Genomic DNA, 15,247 nt, shown 5'->3' with positions numbered 1-15,247 from the left:
TTAAGTTTTTAATAGCTATGCATTTATATTTATGTTAAAACACTGTTTGAAGGATAAAGGAGGTACATTCTGTATTTGTGTTGTTAGGGAAATACATGTGGGAAGAGCACTTAAAACATGAATTTAATTGCTTCATGCATATTCGTACTTCTTTAGTAATTAATTAGAGCCAGCCCTGAGCAAAATGGACAAGAAAGGAGCAGAGAGGATTTATCGGGACCACCTCAGTTATGCCCTCTGGAGCTTTGGGCACCTCCTGGCCATGGTCAGGGTGTCCTAAGTGAACATGGAGCGGTGTGCTCAGGATGAGCTGAGGCGAAACCTTTAATTACTCACCAACGGTCCAAACTAGCCAAATGCGATCTGAGGATGCTGTTAGGTAGGCCAAGTGGGAGTGTTACCATCCCGATTGTCCTCGGATTTGTTAGTCTTTATCCTGTGCTAGGCACATGCAGTGCAGTGCCCGTTGAGGTGCTTCCGTTCAAATCCTCCTGCTCAACTGAAACACTGTGGAAAGCGTTTCTCGGAGAGTTTTGAGGTTGTTAAAAGGACGAGACGTTTGATAACGTTGCTGCAGCTTTGTCACCTGAGTTTGGTTTTGTGCTCCCCAGCTGCTGTGGCTTTAGAGCGGTGGGTAAGATGGAAACAGTGGCCGGTCTGTATGTCCTGGCGTGGTTTGTGCCATTAATAGTAACCAGGTTTGAGAGCCGCGATCTCGCCTCCTGGTTTCCAGGTGTAAGGAGATGGAGATCACAGTTCAGCCTTACCAAACTGCAGCTGCTACCTCTTCAACTCAAATAAAATACAAAGGGAACTTCTTAGCTTACCTTCCTTGCTCCTCTTTACCGCCAAAAGATTTGATACTTTTGGAGGCTGAAGTCAGGGGAGCCTTAGTGTCTTAACGCTCTATGATTCTAAAGACAAATGATGAAATCTTAGTATTAAAATTTTTTAATGCGTTAGTTTTAAAAGGTTATGGAGCTGGATCTCCTGCAGTGCAGCACTTTCAGAATACACGTGCGTGTAAATTCAATGTGTCCTTAACCAACTCACCAACGTGCTGTGAGAGAGCACAGAGGAGTAGGGGCACTCGCTGCTTTAGGAAATCAGTATGACACTGCAGAAGGCCTCACAAGTCTCAGGTAACTCGAGGTTGAATGACTAGCCATTCAGCACCTTAACGGGGATGTAGTTCAGTTAGTAAATAATAAGTAACTTCTGTAACAAGGTGTTTTTAACTATATTCTTGTTAGTGGGAACAGAGTAGGATTTGGTTTACCTCGCGGATGTTCTTTTGTACCCTTGCTTAGGCAGCATGGTTGCAGCGCTCTGCACAATAAATTAAACATCTAAACTGAAATGGGTGTTGCATTTCTATTTTCTCTGTGTTTTAAATTACAGAGTATCGTAGTTGAAAAAAAATGCTTCATGTTTCAGTCATTCTTGCTGACACTTTTATCAACAAATAACCGTTATCACACGGACAGGTTTAAAAAAACGTGGACCAGTTATTTTTTTTTTGGCAGAATTTACTAATTTCTCTGGGGTGACTCCAGTTTGGTTACGCGTGTAACAAGAAGACCCTCACCAATCTGCGCTGTCCCGAGTGCGCGTTCCCTGGGAGCGAGGACGAGCCACCCCCGGCAGGGCTGGGGGCTCACCCGCTGCCTGCGCACGGGGCACGCGGGTATTGCATTAATCTCCCGGCGCCCCCCCCCCACCGAAGCACCACTCCATCACCCGCCGAGGTACGGATTTCCAGTTACAACCTTACTTGGAGGTTATAGGTCTGACCTGCGGCATTATTCACCTCTCGGTGATGTCAGAGGAGAAGAACAGTTGAATTCCAGACCTCTGACATCAGCCTGACCTGAAACCTCCTCGCAAAGGGGCTACTGAATCTAAATTAGCCGCAGCCGGAGAAAGGCAGAACCCTGCGGTGGCCGGGGAGCTGCTCGCCGCTGCCCCTGCGGCCGGGGGGCGGCGGGTGCAGGCGGGCGGCGGGGCGGGAGGGGGAGCCCGCGGTCCCGGCGCGCCGGGGGGGGGCGGTGGCTCCGGCTGCTCCACCCTCACTTTGTGTCAGCAGGTAGGAGAGCGCCGGCCGTCCCGGGGGAGGACGCGGCCAGCCCCAGCCCGCCCCGCCGCAGGATTTGGGGAGGGGGGGGTCGGTTGGATTGGTTTGTTTTTTTCGGGAAGAAAGGCTTTTCCGCAGGAGCTGCCGGGGCTGTCCGGCCGTTGGCAGCCCCCGCGCCCGCTGGAGAGAGTTCCCTGCCCGGTAATGGTCCGGCAGCCTGCCGGGCTTCCCTGCCGGGCGCCTGCTCATGCTCCAGGTTTTCTTTTCCTTCGTGCTCCCAGCTTTTAGAGCCGATAATTGCCTTTGATGTAGCGAGAGGAGAGACTTTGGTATTTTAAAGGAGTTTTTCCAAAGTGTTTTTGGGTTCTTTCTCAGGTCTGTAGATTACATGCGGACACTTCACTTTCAGCCATGCCTGCCCCAGGAGCTTTCTGTCTGCAGTAATTTTCTCCCTTTGATCTTGCTGGATTCTCTTTCGGGCTGTGGAGCTCCACTCGCACCTACCTGCCTGCTGCATGTGTGTGAGAGAGAGTTCCTTCGCTTTTTAAAAAATATTTTTTTATTATAAATACCGAAATTCTAATATTTTTCTTTTTTAAAAAAAAAAAAGACCAAAACCAAACGTCATCAGACCTACACGGTTTTCTTAAGCTACTGGAAGTAACTTTTGCCTAGGATTTACAGCAACGTTTCCATCCGTCCCAGCCCCTGCGGACTCCAGCAGGCACACTGCTGAACAGGTTTGCAGATTTTTTTTTTTATTTTTTTTTTAAAATCGCTTTTTCTCTTCGTAGCTGTATGATCACTGTAACTTTGGTTTTAATTGGAAAAGATCCCCTGTCTGAATTCTCCCAGTTATGAAGATTTCTCGATACGTTTCATGTGACCTTTGGGCAGACCATGGAACTTCATATTTTATTTTGTGGGGCCTTTAGTCAGGATCTTCTTAATGTGTGCTTGGAAGTGGTCATACCGGAACTCAGGCGTGCACAGAAATAGTGTGAGAGAAACCAGATATGCTGTAACTTTTTTGCTTGATACCTGTTTGGCTTGGTATCTAAAGCTTTTAAAGTGTTTTGGAGCCTTTTTAGTTCCTGGGAACTTGAAACCATGAAGAGAAGCTCCGTGCTCTATTAATTAACCTCGAGAGCTGCACCCGGAGTCAGACTCTGAACATGGATTGCTAGGAGGAAAGTAAAGCTGATCGCCAAATGTGAATGAAGCACTTCTGGCACGAGAAGGATGGAAGGGATCGGCTCTATTTGGAAGAGAACAGTACAGAAGCAAACTTTCTTTTTGCCGTAAATTCAAGAAATAGCCCCTGCGTAATTTTGGAGAAGGATACTGATAACTGCGCATCGTGTTGAGCTTATGTTGTGGGAAATGCTGGCAAGAAGGTGAGGTGTCTCTCAAGGGTGTTTGAGATGGATGTTTCGGACCTGTGGATCTTCCTAACTCTTGGGCAGGAGACACGAGGGCACCGCGTTCGTGGGGAGAACTCCCCGTGCCTCACCTCTGCGGCACTGACGAGTTCCCAGTGCTCCCTGGAGTTCCTGTAGGTCTGAACTGATTTCTTGCTTGCAACCTGTTTCGCTGATCTTTCCGGATTTATCTGCTGGAGGAGGGACTCATAACTTAGGAGATATATATATTATTTTTTTCTTTAGTTTGTTTGTTTAAAATATGCCTTTGAGCTCCCAGCGGCCTTTGAGCACGTGGCACCAAGGAAGAGAAACGGTGATGGCGAGAACCGGAGACGTTGTGCGGTGAGCAGCGCTGGCGGTGCCTGGGCCCCTCTCTCCTCTCTCCCACCTCCCCGTCGCCGGGACTGCACGCTCAGACACCCGACGAGCTTTGCTGACTGCTGGAGCCTGCCGCAGGGTGAGGACGCGTTCCGGAGCGGTATGTGTGGCCGGAGCCCGCTGCTGCAGCTGGTAGCATGAGTGCTGGCCCCCAGCTGCAGCTGGCTGTCCTCTGGCCTTGGCTGCTCATGGCGACCCTGCAGGCAGGACTGGGCCATACAGGGCTGGCGCTGGTGGCGGCGGTCGAGTCGGAGAGGTCAGCGGCGCAGAAAGCCATCATTAGGGTGATCCCCCTGAAAGTGGAGCCAATCATTCTGGAAGGGGAGTTTGCAAACGTCGCTGAGGTGACTCCAGCCGAAGGAAAACTGCTCCAGGTAAGAGCAGCTTTATTTTATCCCACTCCATCTGCCTGACCTTCCCACTCCGATACTTTCCCCCCTTTTCTCTCCTGGCTCCTCCAGCTCCCAGCGCAATGCATTTGATTTTATTTCCCGTCTGCAGATTTAGAACCGAAGCAGCGAGGCGTTTTTTACGTGAGCTTTCCCACCTGCGTGTTTTGTTCCTTTGTGCTCCTGCCCCCCGGCCCTGCGCGCTGTTTTGGGGCAGAAGGGATCGTGCAAACGGTTGATTCTTCATTTGGTCCCAATCTGTAGCCGTGCTTGTGTTCATGTGGAATTTTGGTTGTGGTCAGTTGATCCCATGAAGATCATTGTGTGTCTTAATTGATGTGACAAAGCTGAGTGTGTCGAGTCACGTGTTGGGACACTAAACATCTGACAGAAAACATTATTTTTCTCGGTGAAATCGATAAGGTTTTCTGTTGATGTCTGGGGTTCTGGTACAGCTAAAATACACATCCAGACTTTGCCCACCGGCACGACTGACCCTGCCAGTTGTTGCCTTGTGTATTGCCTGTGCCTGAAAGTGGAATTTTACCCATACAGCGGGTTCCGCTGGTGTCACCACCGTGTATTTTTATAAGTGAAATTAACGCTGGTTTCCCAGCTTTCCTAAGGAGAGAGCGGCTGAACATCTCGCCAGGAGGTGCAGATGCTGCTGAGGCAGAGCCGAGCTGCTCGGTGAACAGACCCATCTCCTGCACACGCGCAGGTTTGAGCTCAGTTTCTTGAGACCCGGTGTGTACTCTCTCGTTTCTGTTGGTGATTTGCTTGGCACTCATGTGCTTTATTCTTGAAAGCAAAGAACGACAAAATCGCCCGCGTTTAATATGGAAATCTAAATTTTTGCACGGCTTTTTCCAGTCTTGCCTTCCCATATGTGGTATGTCGTCATATTAATTAAATTTGCAGCTTGGAAATTTGAATTAAAGTGATAAATTTCATATAGTTTTGTAAGAAAAGAAATACAGCTGAGCCAGCTTTAGAACATGGTCACCTGTCTGAAAATGAAAATGGGCAATTTGTGACATTTATAAGGCCTGGTTTTCCACACCTTTTGAGCTGCCCTGAACGAAAGCTATGCTATAAAAAATTATATTACCAGGCTAAAAAAATATCTTAGACAAATGTACTCAAGGTCCTGTTCTGTCGTGAGGCAATGTCCGGGAAAGTCAATATTTATTCCTTACAAAAACTACAGTGGTGTCGCAACTGAGCACAAAGTATAGAGTGTGGACCTTTTCGAAACAAGATGATGATAACCTCTATTGTGTGATGCGTGGCTGTTTTTAACCAAATGCAGTGGTACAAAGCGGGATTTTTGCGTCGCCGGCTGTCACAGCAGCACAAACGAGGCGTTTTGAATACTAGGCCGTGAATAGCGTCAGCTTTACAGACGGGCTTCGTCCTTTAGAAATCATCCTCAAAACGGAGAGGGCTGGGGAAACACTAATCTATAATCTGTTGCATTTGTGTACGCAGATACTGACCTGCACTGTATATGTTTTTAGGCCTTGATTCCCCACTATGTGTGTGCGCAGGTGATTGTTCCTATCGCGTATTCCCCTGAATCCAGTGCGGAAAATCATCCGGCTCTGGTTTCAGATGGCAGTGTTGGGACCCGGGGGGGTCAGGCTGTGCCTTCCGCAGCAGGATGTTTGCCCGGTGCCAGGCACGGTGCTCTGGGAAAGCTTAGTCGAGTGTACCTGTGACCTCTCCTGCGTGTCTTACGGCGTAGTTTCAAATTCTGCCTCTGCGTATCAAAACTGGGAATATAAAATACCACCTAAAATTGTTTGGGTCCTGATCCTGCGGTGGGATCCTGCCTCTGGAAAAACAAAATGAGAAACGGAGCCGTAACTTTTAAGGTACAAAGTAAGTAAGAAATGAATGGGAGGAACTATTTTTAGATCGCATTTAGATAGTCAGATATTAAATACACCTGAATTAGACTTTATTGGGACATCTCATTTTACATGTGGTTGTCAACATCCCAGTCTTGCAAAAATGTTAGGTCACGTGCTTAACTTTGGTGTCATTGGAACTCTTCTTGAGATAAACTTCAGCCTGTTCACGCACACCTGCACAATTGGATCTTGCCGTGTAATTTAGGTACATAACATGATTAAGCTGCAACAGGGGAGGTTTAGACGGGACATTAGGAAAAAATTCTTCACCGACAGAGTGGTCAGACCCTGGAATAGGCTGCCTAGGGAGGTGGTGGAGTCACCATCCCTGAATGTGTTTATGAGTCATTTAGACGTGGTGTTGGGGGATATGGTGTAGGGGAGAACTTTGTAGAGTGGGGGTTGATGGTTGGACTCGATGATCCCAAGGGTCTTTGCTCAACCGGAATGACTCTGTGCAATTCTATGCAATCTTTACAGTTCATAGGTTAAGAAGTCTAGTTTTTACACCGTTTTTGGATGGGTCTTCTTGGTTGTGTCAAACCGTTTAAGCTGCAGTCGGGCCTCATGCCCATGGCAGGAGCACGGGAGCTGCAGAGCTTGGCTTGGGAAAGAAGAGTGGCTGGCCCAGTCCTGTTTTCAAAGCAATGCTCCCTTAGCTCAGTGGTATAATAAGATTGCTTAAGGATAAGTGGCGCGGAGTTGGCCCTATATTCAAGCAAAGCTCTCTTTAACTTGTAATTATCTTCATAGTGTTCTGGTCAATATATATTTTTAGAAATACGTTCTTAATTTAATACAGAAAATCCTGCACATAAGTGATGGAGCCCTGGAGCCTCACCAAATGTACTTCTGCCAGAATGTTTTCTTGCTTTCGTTTCTCCCCGCCGTATTCTCCAGGATCATCTACAGAAACGGACTTTGATCATAGTGTGTTCTGTTCTTAGAAGCTGACTGGAAAAGTATCTTCTCTACCTGTAATACAATAACCCCAATGTCGAATTCTTCCTCGCCCCCCTTGTCCCTGTGACTGGTTCTTCTGGGAAATCTCTGGATTTTCAATTTTGCAGGTCGCTGAGCAGCGGTGGGTGCCAGGTGGGTGCCAGGCAGCTGCCCAGGACCTGCCTGCCACCCGCCCCTTTCAGCTAAAGCCAGGCAGCGTTACGGCTGGCACTCTGCACGATGCAGGATGATGCAAAGGGAGAGGAATTTCTCAAGTAGGCAGAGCCACTTAAGACTTTATAGGTCAAAAAACCAACACCTTAGACTTCTTACAGAAATCATCTTCAAGCTTGTGCAGAGCTCGAGCTTGTTCAGATAGCACGCGCTCTCAGCATTAGCTGTTGCTTAACGCAGGAGAAGTTGTGGTGGGAACTGGTTGGCGGTTTCCAAATGGCTGGAAGTTGAGATCTCTGCTGAGCTCGCTGCAGGGGCCTGGGCTGCTGCTGAAAAAAAGCCTCAGGGAAGTCAGAAAATGGCCCTGTATTAAAGATGGAAGACCCAAACCTTTTAGACAAGTAGCTGGAAAGAACATGTTTGTATCTTACTGATAACGGGCAACCCATGAGCGGCTAAGGGCTCGGCGTGCCCTCCGAACCGCAGTTCCCGTAGCCGTTGGCAGATAACTCCTGTTAATACGATTGCTAATGCAATTTTTGCAGCCTCCGCTTTTGGTATTTTTGCTGCTCTGTTAGCTGATTTTTGAGGAATAAATCTTGGTTTCCTCCTTGCCCGTGTGTCAGTCTCCACTTGATACTGGAGGGAGTTGACAACGTTGGTTGGAATATAGACAGGAAAACGAGGAATGTCTTGGAAAGAAAAGGAGAGCGCCACTGGAGACACTCAGGGGAAGGAGATTTAAGATTTTTTCCAAATTGAATTACAGCAGAATTCACACACAAATCTAATTGTGGAAGAAAAAATTCTTTTATATGAGAAATAATTCAGCACTTACATATTTATTTTTTTTTTAGTAGTGTATATACAAGCGTACATCATTAAAATTGAGCATTAATATCTTTTTATTCGAGTGTATATAACCCCAATCTTGTATACGAGGGAAAGGGTGGTGCCGTTAGTGTGTGTGGTGTGGCTGGGGATCATTACGGTCTCTAGTTTTGGGGCTAGTATTTTGGAAATAACGTTAAAAGTTTGAGAAACAATGATTTTTAACAACAGATAGATAAACTCAAACTACTGCAGAGAAGGCAAAGCAATCATCAGTCACCAAAGCTTCCCTGTAGAAAACCCCTGTGGATATGTAGAACAGTGGAACAGTCTTATTCAGCAGGCAAAAGCGTATAATCGGTTTTCCCAACATGCGTTATTTTATCGCAGGCTTCACAATACTTTGTTTCATTCCCATATAATCTTAGCAGTTACATAGTTAGGTGATTGTAGGAGAAAGTCAACTTTCATTTACCCACCGAGCACCTTGTTTTAACTTCTGACTGCAGGAAAAAAACCTTGAGAACACAGAACAAGCTCCCTAAAGGCTCTGAACCCCAAAAGCAAGGGTTATCCCTCTTTCATCTCCTCCCACATAAATAAATTATTGAAAAAAAAAAAACAAAAAACCAAAGCATTATTTTTAAAGTCAGTCTTCTATTTAGGGTGGAACGAGGGAGAATTAGAGGAAGATCCTGAATCACCATTTTTTAGGTGGTGCGTACAATTCAGAAGCTGGAAATCAAACACAGATATATTCAGAAAAGAAGCACGGTGCGTGTTCGTAACAGCAATGGTAATTAACCCGTGAAGTTGCTGCGAGGAGCCCAACGAGGTCGTCCTGGAAATGGAGAGTGTTTCCATGTTGCAATGCATAGCGCTATTGGAGAGTTATAATCACTTACTTAACTGCTTATAGACGGTTACGCTCCCAACCCATAAGAAAGTAAATATATTAGTAGTCTTCTATGCTACTAACTCCTGGATCAACAAAAGGATGTTGAGTGCATAATGTTGACAGAGATCAAAGAAGTGGGAAAGTCTAACCAAATGATAATGGCGACTTAAATTACCTGTGAATAAACTGGTCAGATAGCACAATACGAGTGAGTTCAAAGAAGCAATTTCTGCCTCTTGGAACAGCTAGTACTAGAGTACACAGAAAGATATTCTTGACTTAGTGTTAAGTAATGGGCAAGAACTGCCTCAAAAGCTCCCAATAATTGAGCCACTTGTGTTGACTGCAGCATAATAAAATTCGTTACCTAAGTACCAAAAAGTGGAACTCTGACACCGACCTTTAGAGCGGGAAATTGCACTGAAGTGAAACAGTGAGACGAACGGCTCTTACAGCTTAAAAAAAAAAAAAAATATCTTTAGATGTGACGTAGATACTACTCAGGACGACTTAACTCCCAAGTTAAAGCGGTCTTGGGAAACATACAGAGCATCGAATCAAGGGCAGTAATAACCCAATTCAAATACGTTGGTCATGTCCAGGAGGCCGTTTGGGCCAAACAGGTCTCTTATAAATTGGACGTCTAGCAGCAGTGTAGGATTGGCGTAGTGTGCAGTACAACCTGCAGCGTCGATCCAGCGTGGTGTTAGTATCAGTGTAGCATTTAAGTCTGCCTGAAAGATGAGCCATTAAAATCCGGATGCAGAGGAGTAGGGACTCTCAGCTAGAGGTGGCTACTAGAAGAAGTTGTTTCTGAACTTCCATCCCTCTCTGAGGCTGAGCTGCAGCTTTGCATGGTGTGGCTTCTCCTTTCCTGATCCAGAAAACGCGTGGTGAGAACCTGTTCTCTGTTTAAGAAGGAGTTTGAAGGACTTTAAACTTAAATATTCCAGCTCCCCAGTGCACCATCTGGTGCTGGTTGTTGTCGCGGTAGAATTATTTATGACACCTATAGGCGTAGACTCGAAGATTTTCAGGACTAAAAAGGTCACGGATCTGGAGGCCCCAGTAATTACCCGGGGCGGGCATAAACAGGAGAAACGCACCCAACTGCAGCAGAGCAAAGATACATGGTCAGAAGGCAAAATCAACAGGGCTGGAGTGAGTGACAGTCAACAGAGGACTTCTGGCCACGCACGCCCATCCTGGAACATATCCAAGGAGCAAGTGGACATTTCCCAAAGATAAGCTGGCAGAGGGGTGAGATTACAGGAGAAGGGAAACGGGCCTCAGCCGTTCCTGTTGGCTGCAGCGGGGTTGGATATGTGTGGCTTTGTCGGTGAAATGGTTCCGAACCGTTAGAGAAATTACTTTTTGTTCTGTGCCTCCCTACAACTAAAGTTTTGGTAGGCATTTTGAACGGATTATGGAAGGCTATTCTGAATTGCGTGTGAATTCATTGTTTTTAAATGAAAACTTTCGGAATGTCAGAGTAATACAAACGTCACAAACTTTGTATGATCAAAGAGAACTCTGTTGTATTAGACTTTACTCTGGACAAAAGTCGACATGCATTTTTATGTGTTATATCTCTGTATTTTTCCGTGCCTAGAGCTCTCAAACATGCCTAAAAGCTTTCCCTGGACTTTCCCCGAAAGTCTTACTTAGTCTGAAAGCAATCAAGTTTTAACCTAAAAGGGAAAAAAGTAACAAATAAGTACAATATAGTTTGATCTTCGGGTCTGTCTGGCTTCAGTATCATAAAAGTCGGTGTTGCAGGGGTTGCCAAGAATCAAATACATGAAATTTTGGTTTATAAACCAAGCAGGGTTGTAAGCCGAACCTCAGAGCAGGGGTATATATCACACTCGAGCAATGCACGTTTATAATTTATCACCCTTTGGGGCTTCCCTCCATTCTAGATCTTGAGATATGAACAAGAGGACGGGGTATGAAGGAGACAGAAGTGGCGTGGATGGTCATGGTGGTCTTTTCTGTCGTTGAGTTCTGTGATTTTTTGTTTATTTTTGTTTATTTTATTTTAATATCCCCTTATTTCACTGGCCGTAAAGAACAGGAAGCGTTGTTCTGCCTTTCATTTGCCCATAACACTTTCAGTCTGCATTAAGGAATCATAATCACATCTCATGCTTCGGAGCTTTGGGCTTGCTGCCAGCACGGGTCAGGCGGGAGTTGGCCAAGAGTTGTCTTGGGACCTTTTCACCTTTTTTTTTTTTTTAGGAGTGCCAGGGATTAGCCTTACCTCGAAACAAGGCACTAAAACGGATAGGTCAGTGTTCAAAGGTAGTAGAAGGCATATTGGTTTTGAGTATGCTTAGGTTGTATGGATTACTCCCGTGCACAAGATGAAACAGATCACCAGATTTAAGTGGAAGACTCTCTTCCCCCCCCTGCAGCCACCCCGTTCAAATTATCTGAAATTTTGGGTGTGTATCCTCTTCCTCTGCGGCTTGAGACGTGACTCATCTGCCGAGATCAACGGATGTATTCTTACCTTGTCACTTCCCTCACCCTAAAGGGGCTAGGTAAGGGCGTTAGTGGCCCTTTGATCTTTCTTTTGTTCTCCATCTCAGTAACTTGGTCTCCAGTGATGAAATGGGTCACTGCGATGCATATGACTGTGCTCAGGATCGGGGTATGGCAGAAATGTAATGGATTGTCACATACAGAACTTCGGACTAAGTAGCTGAATTAATTCCTCTGGCCACCAACTCTATGAAAGAAATTAGAAGTTTTTTACCAAGTTCGCTTATGAGGCCAATAACACGAGGACGTGTTCATTTTGAATGCGAGCAAAGCAGTTTGGGAATTAAATTTGCTATTGTTTTGACAAAAGGTATGTAAATTCTCGTTCAAAATTACGTGGAAGAACAGAATTTAGGCTTCCTACTTCTAAAGCACTTCCCCAGCTCTTTTTCCATGGGGTCTTTGTTCAGTGAGGTGGATTTGCTCAAGACTGACGGTGCGTGGCTGCAGAAACTCGGCGAGAAAGACTTTGGGATTGGATGGGACCCAGATATGAAAAATGAATAGGCCTCCAGCCCTATCACAGGCTCTTTCAGGAGCGGTTTCCCTTCCAAAGGCCAAAAAGCCCAATAACAGAGCAGAGCAGGCGCAGTGACGGTACTGTCTGAAAAAGGATTCGGGGCGATTGCCACATGGCAGAGCAGAAGAGACAACACGAGGAGATCGACATAGTGAATGGAGAATGTTGGTTCTTTCATTAGTTTAATTTTGTGCAGGATCCTGCACAAAAAATGTTGCTTCCCGACTGTTTAAATATAGGGAACGTATCTAAGGCTATGAAAGTAAATAACAGAGAAAGCATTGCTACAATTCCTGTAACTTCCAGGATGTCGGTGTGAATCAGAGGTTAACGCTTAGCAAGTTAATCTCTTGACACCACCATCCAGCGTAGAAATACAACTTCAGAAGCCCTATGTTGGCTGTGTTTTGCAGTAGAGCTGCAAGAGAGCTGACGTGTATATATCCGTTACTGCTTCAGTCTTGAACCATGTTACTTGCAAAATTGTTGTAATAACTTTTATTTACTAAGGCAGTTTTACTCCAAAATAAGTGGAACCTCACAAAGGTCCGGAAGATATAAGAAAGAGTTCCCTCTCTTCCACTGGTTGTGCTGTACCTCAGTTATTCCTTTGTTCCATAAATATCTTATTGAATGGTAGTCCTCATTTGCAGCCACACTGTGGGTGCACGTATGTCCGTGAATGTCAATGCCCGAGACTTCCGTCCAAACATTTCCCTAGGGCCACAAAAATGTCTCTGTCCTCCCCGTTACCCTCTATTTCATCTGGTCTCATTCATACAAACGTAAGACGCCTCAGGTCGTATAGTTCCACTCAGCTATTTTTTTTTCTACTCATCTACTCTCCGAAGTTTCTTTCTTTTCTCATTTTCTTCTTCCTTTTTGCTCAGAACAATGTTTATTCTTGTTGGGTTTCTGTATGTGGTCTTCTTGATCATTACGGGCGCACAAAGCGGTTTAGGCTGTTGCCTGGCATCATTTGCCTCCAACACTTTGCTCTCCTCCATTCTTCTCTGTGATCATCTGGTCTTTCCGTTATCTCCTTCAGAGGACTTCTGATCTCCATTTCATCTCTCAAGAGGAAGACGGCTCTACCAAAAGCCGTTGTTTGTCAACTTTGTACAAAGCACATACCTCCATGAGAGATGCAGATCCCTGATGTGAGTGACGGATGAGCCCCGTGGGCTTGTACAACATGCAGCTCCTAGAGGCCCTACGTCAGAATAATTTTTGTAGGTTCTTGGTTGAGAAATCACCACGTGCCATTTCTGACAGCTGCACCTAGTTGTGGCCTGAGTTGGTGCCAGCCCGTGTCTTCATGCTCCATCGCTGACTGCCTCTTTTATGGTTGCTTTCTCCATAAAACAATGACTGGGGGACAGGTCCCTGCTGAGCCTTCCCTGAGAAAGCCAGCCGTAGCTTTCTCTTGCTGAGGACACTCGAGTGGAACAGCTTTGGTCCACAATGACATTGCAGAGCCTTCAACCGGCCGGTAACTTCTATGAGCTGAGGGAGATGAAGGGGCAGGAAATGCAGCGGTTACGGGGAGCTTCAGCTACATCCACTACACCTCAGGGAGCCTCCAGTTGGGGAGCCCAGAGGGGAGAAGCAATGCCGGCCTCGGTCTTCTCCAGGACCTCATTCTAAATCCCGATTTTGAAAAGCTGCTCTGTAACAGTGATAATAGTGTATTTTCTTCCTGCAAAGATGTTGAGAGAGAGGCCAAAAAGTCGTCCGCAGTTGTGTTTTAATTCGGAAAGGGGAGTTAATGAGTAAGGTTGTTAAAATGAAGCCGAGAGGGCAACTAAGAGTTCTGTCCTTGCAGTTGGCATGAAGGTATTTAAGGACACCACAGTAGGAATTAAGATTGAATGTACCTCTCAAGAAAGACTTGAAAAATGATAAAGGATATTAGCATACCTAAACATAAGGGTAAGAAAGTGTATGAAAGCTTCCTGAAAAAGCAAAACAACTTGGTAAAATGAAAAAAAAAAAAAAGAGGAACAAACTAAAAATATGTAAAAATATAGTGAAAAGAGGAAAAGAGAAATAACTTGAAAATGATAAAAAACTAATAGATTCTCTTCAGTCACGTCAGAAGCAGAAAGCTTGCCTGGCAATCTGTAGGGCCTATAAAAAATTGAAGTCTGAAAGATGCACTCGGGGCAGCTAAGCTCATGGCAGAAAAATGAATGCAATTCTTTTTGTGCTTTTATCTGTCTCAAGCTGAAAATGTCTGTAGATGAGATGGTGATGTAGACAGACAAAATTAACATTACCAGTCACTGGGATAGATCAGATGGTATTCACCCAAGAGTTGTGGAGGATGACCTCGTTGAACTATTAACTGTGTAGATGAACTCTTGTTTAAAATCACTGGAAGGTGGCTGATGTGATACCAGTTTTTCTCTGGGCTCCAAGTCATCTGCAGAAACCCAGACCAGTAACATCTGTCTGGAGAAAGTTGGTAGAAACTGTAATTCGGAGTGTAATAAGTGGATGTGAAGGAGTCAACAGATGTATCAGTTGGGTAGGTCCAGCTGAATTCCCAAAACGCCTAAGTCCCTCAGAGAAGGCTTGTAGGGAAACTAAGTCACGGAATAAGAAGGAGGCCCCCGGACAAACTAATGGTTGGAAGATAAGAAGCAGGTGGTAGGAATAACTGGCAGATTTTCACAGTGGAAGAAGCTGAGGACTGTAGTTCTGCAGGCATGTGTGCTGGTAGCCATGCTGTCCCGTACGTTTAATAAGCACGTGGAAACCGCGTGCTTGGTAATATTTCACAGCTTTCCAATACCTTAACTAATTTGAAGTAATGAAGACAAGGATCAACTGTGAAGCATTGCAGAAGAACGTTGTGAGATTAAATACTGTAAGGAGATGCATGTGGAAAATCAGTAATTTCTTTACATTAAGGTGATGAGCTCTGAATTGTCCATTACCACTTAGAAACAATATCTTGTGATTATAATAGATTGTTCAAAGCAAGTGTCACCTTAGCACTTGGTGGTTGTCATGAAGACAAAGAGAACATTAGGAATGAAAAAAAGAGAATGAAACAGAGAATACCTTTAAGTACCTGTAGAAATCCAGGGTAGAGCCACATGTTGAATACTGGGTGAAGTTCTGTTCCCCAGACCTCTAGAAAAGATGT

At 45.3% G+C, this 15,247-nt stretch overlaps 1 protein-coding gene across 1 annotated transcript in view; it reads left to right on the top strand.

The window, feature by feature from the left end:
- Positions 1 to 2,127: 2,127 nt before the first annotated feature.
- RNF43 (ring finger protein 43) overlaps positions 2,128 to 15,247 on the top strand; it is a 65,582-nt gene continuing 52,462 nt past the window's right edge. The window contains exon 1 of the mRNA XM_054209434.1: positions 2,128 to 4,250. Within this exon, the coding sequence (XP_054065409.1) occupies positions 4,014 to 4,250 (237 nt within the window). The 5' untranslated portion in view covers positions 2,128 to 4,013. The remainder of the gene's footprint in view (positions 4,251 to 15,247) is intronic.

The sequence above is a fragment of the Rissa tridactyla genome, chromosome 7 (genome assembly GCF_028500815.1).
Source record: "Rissa tridactyla isolate bRisTri1 chromosome 7, bRisTri1.patW.cur.20221130, whole genome shotgun sequence".
Taxonomy (NCBI): Eukaryota; Metazoa; Chordata; class Aves; order Charadriiformes; family Laridae; genus Rissa; species Rissa tridactyla.
The sequence above is the reverse complement of the archived record's forward strand: the minus strand, read 5'-3'. Positions and strand labels throughout refer to the sequence as shown.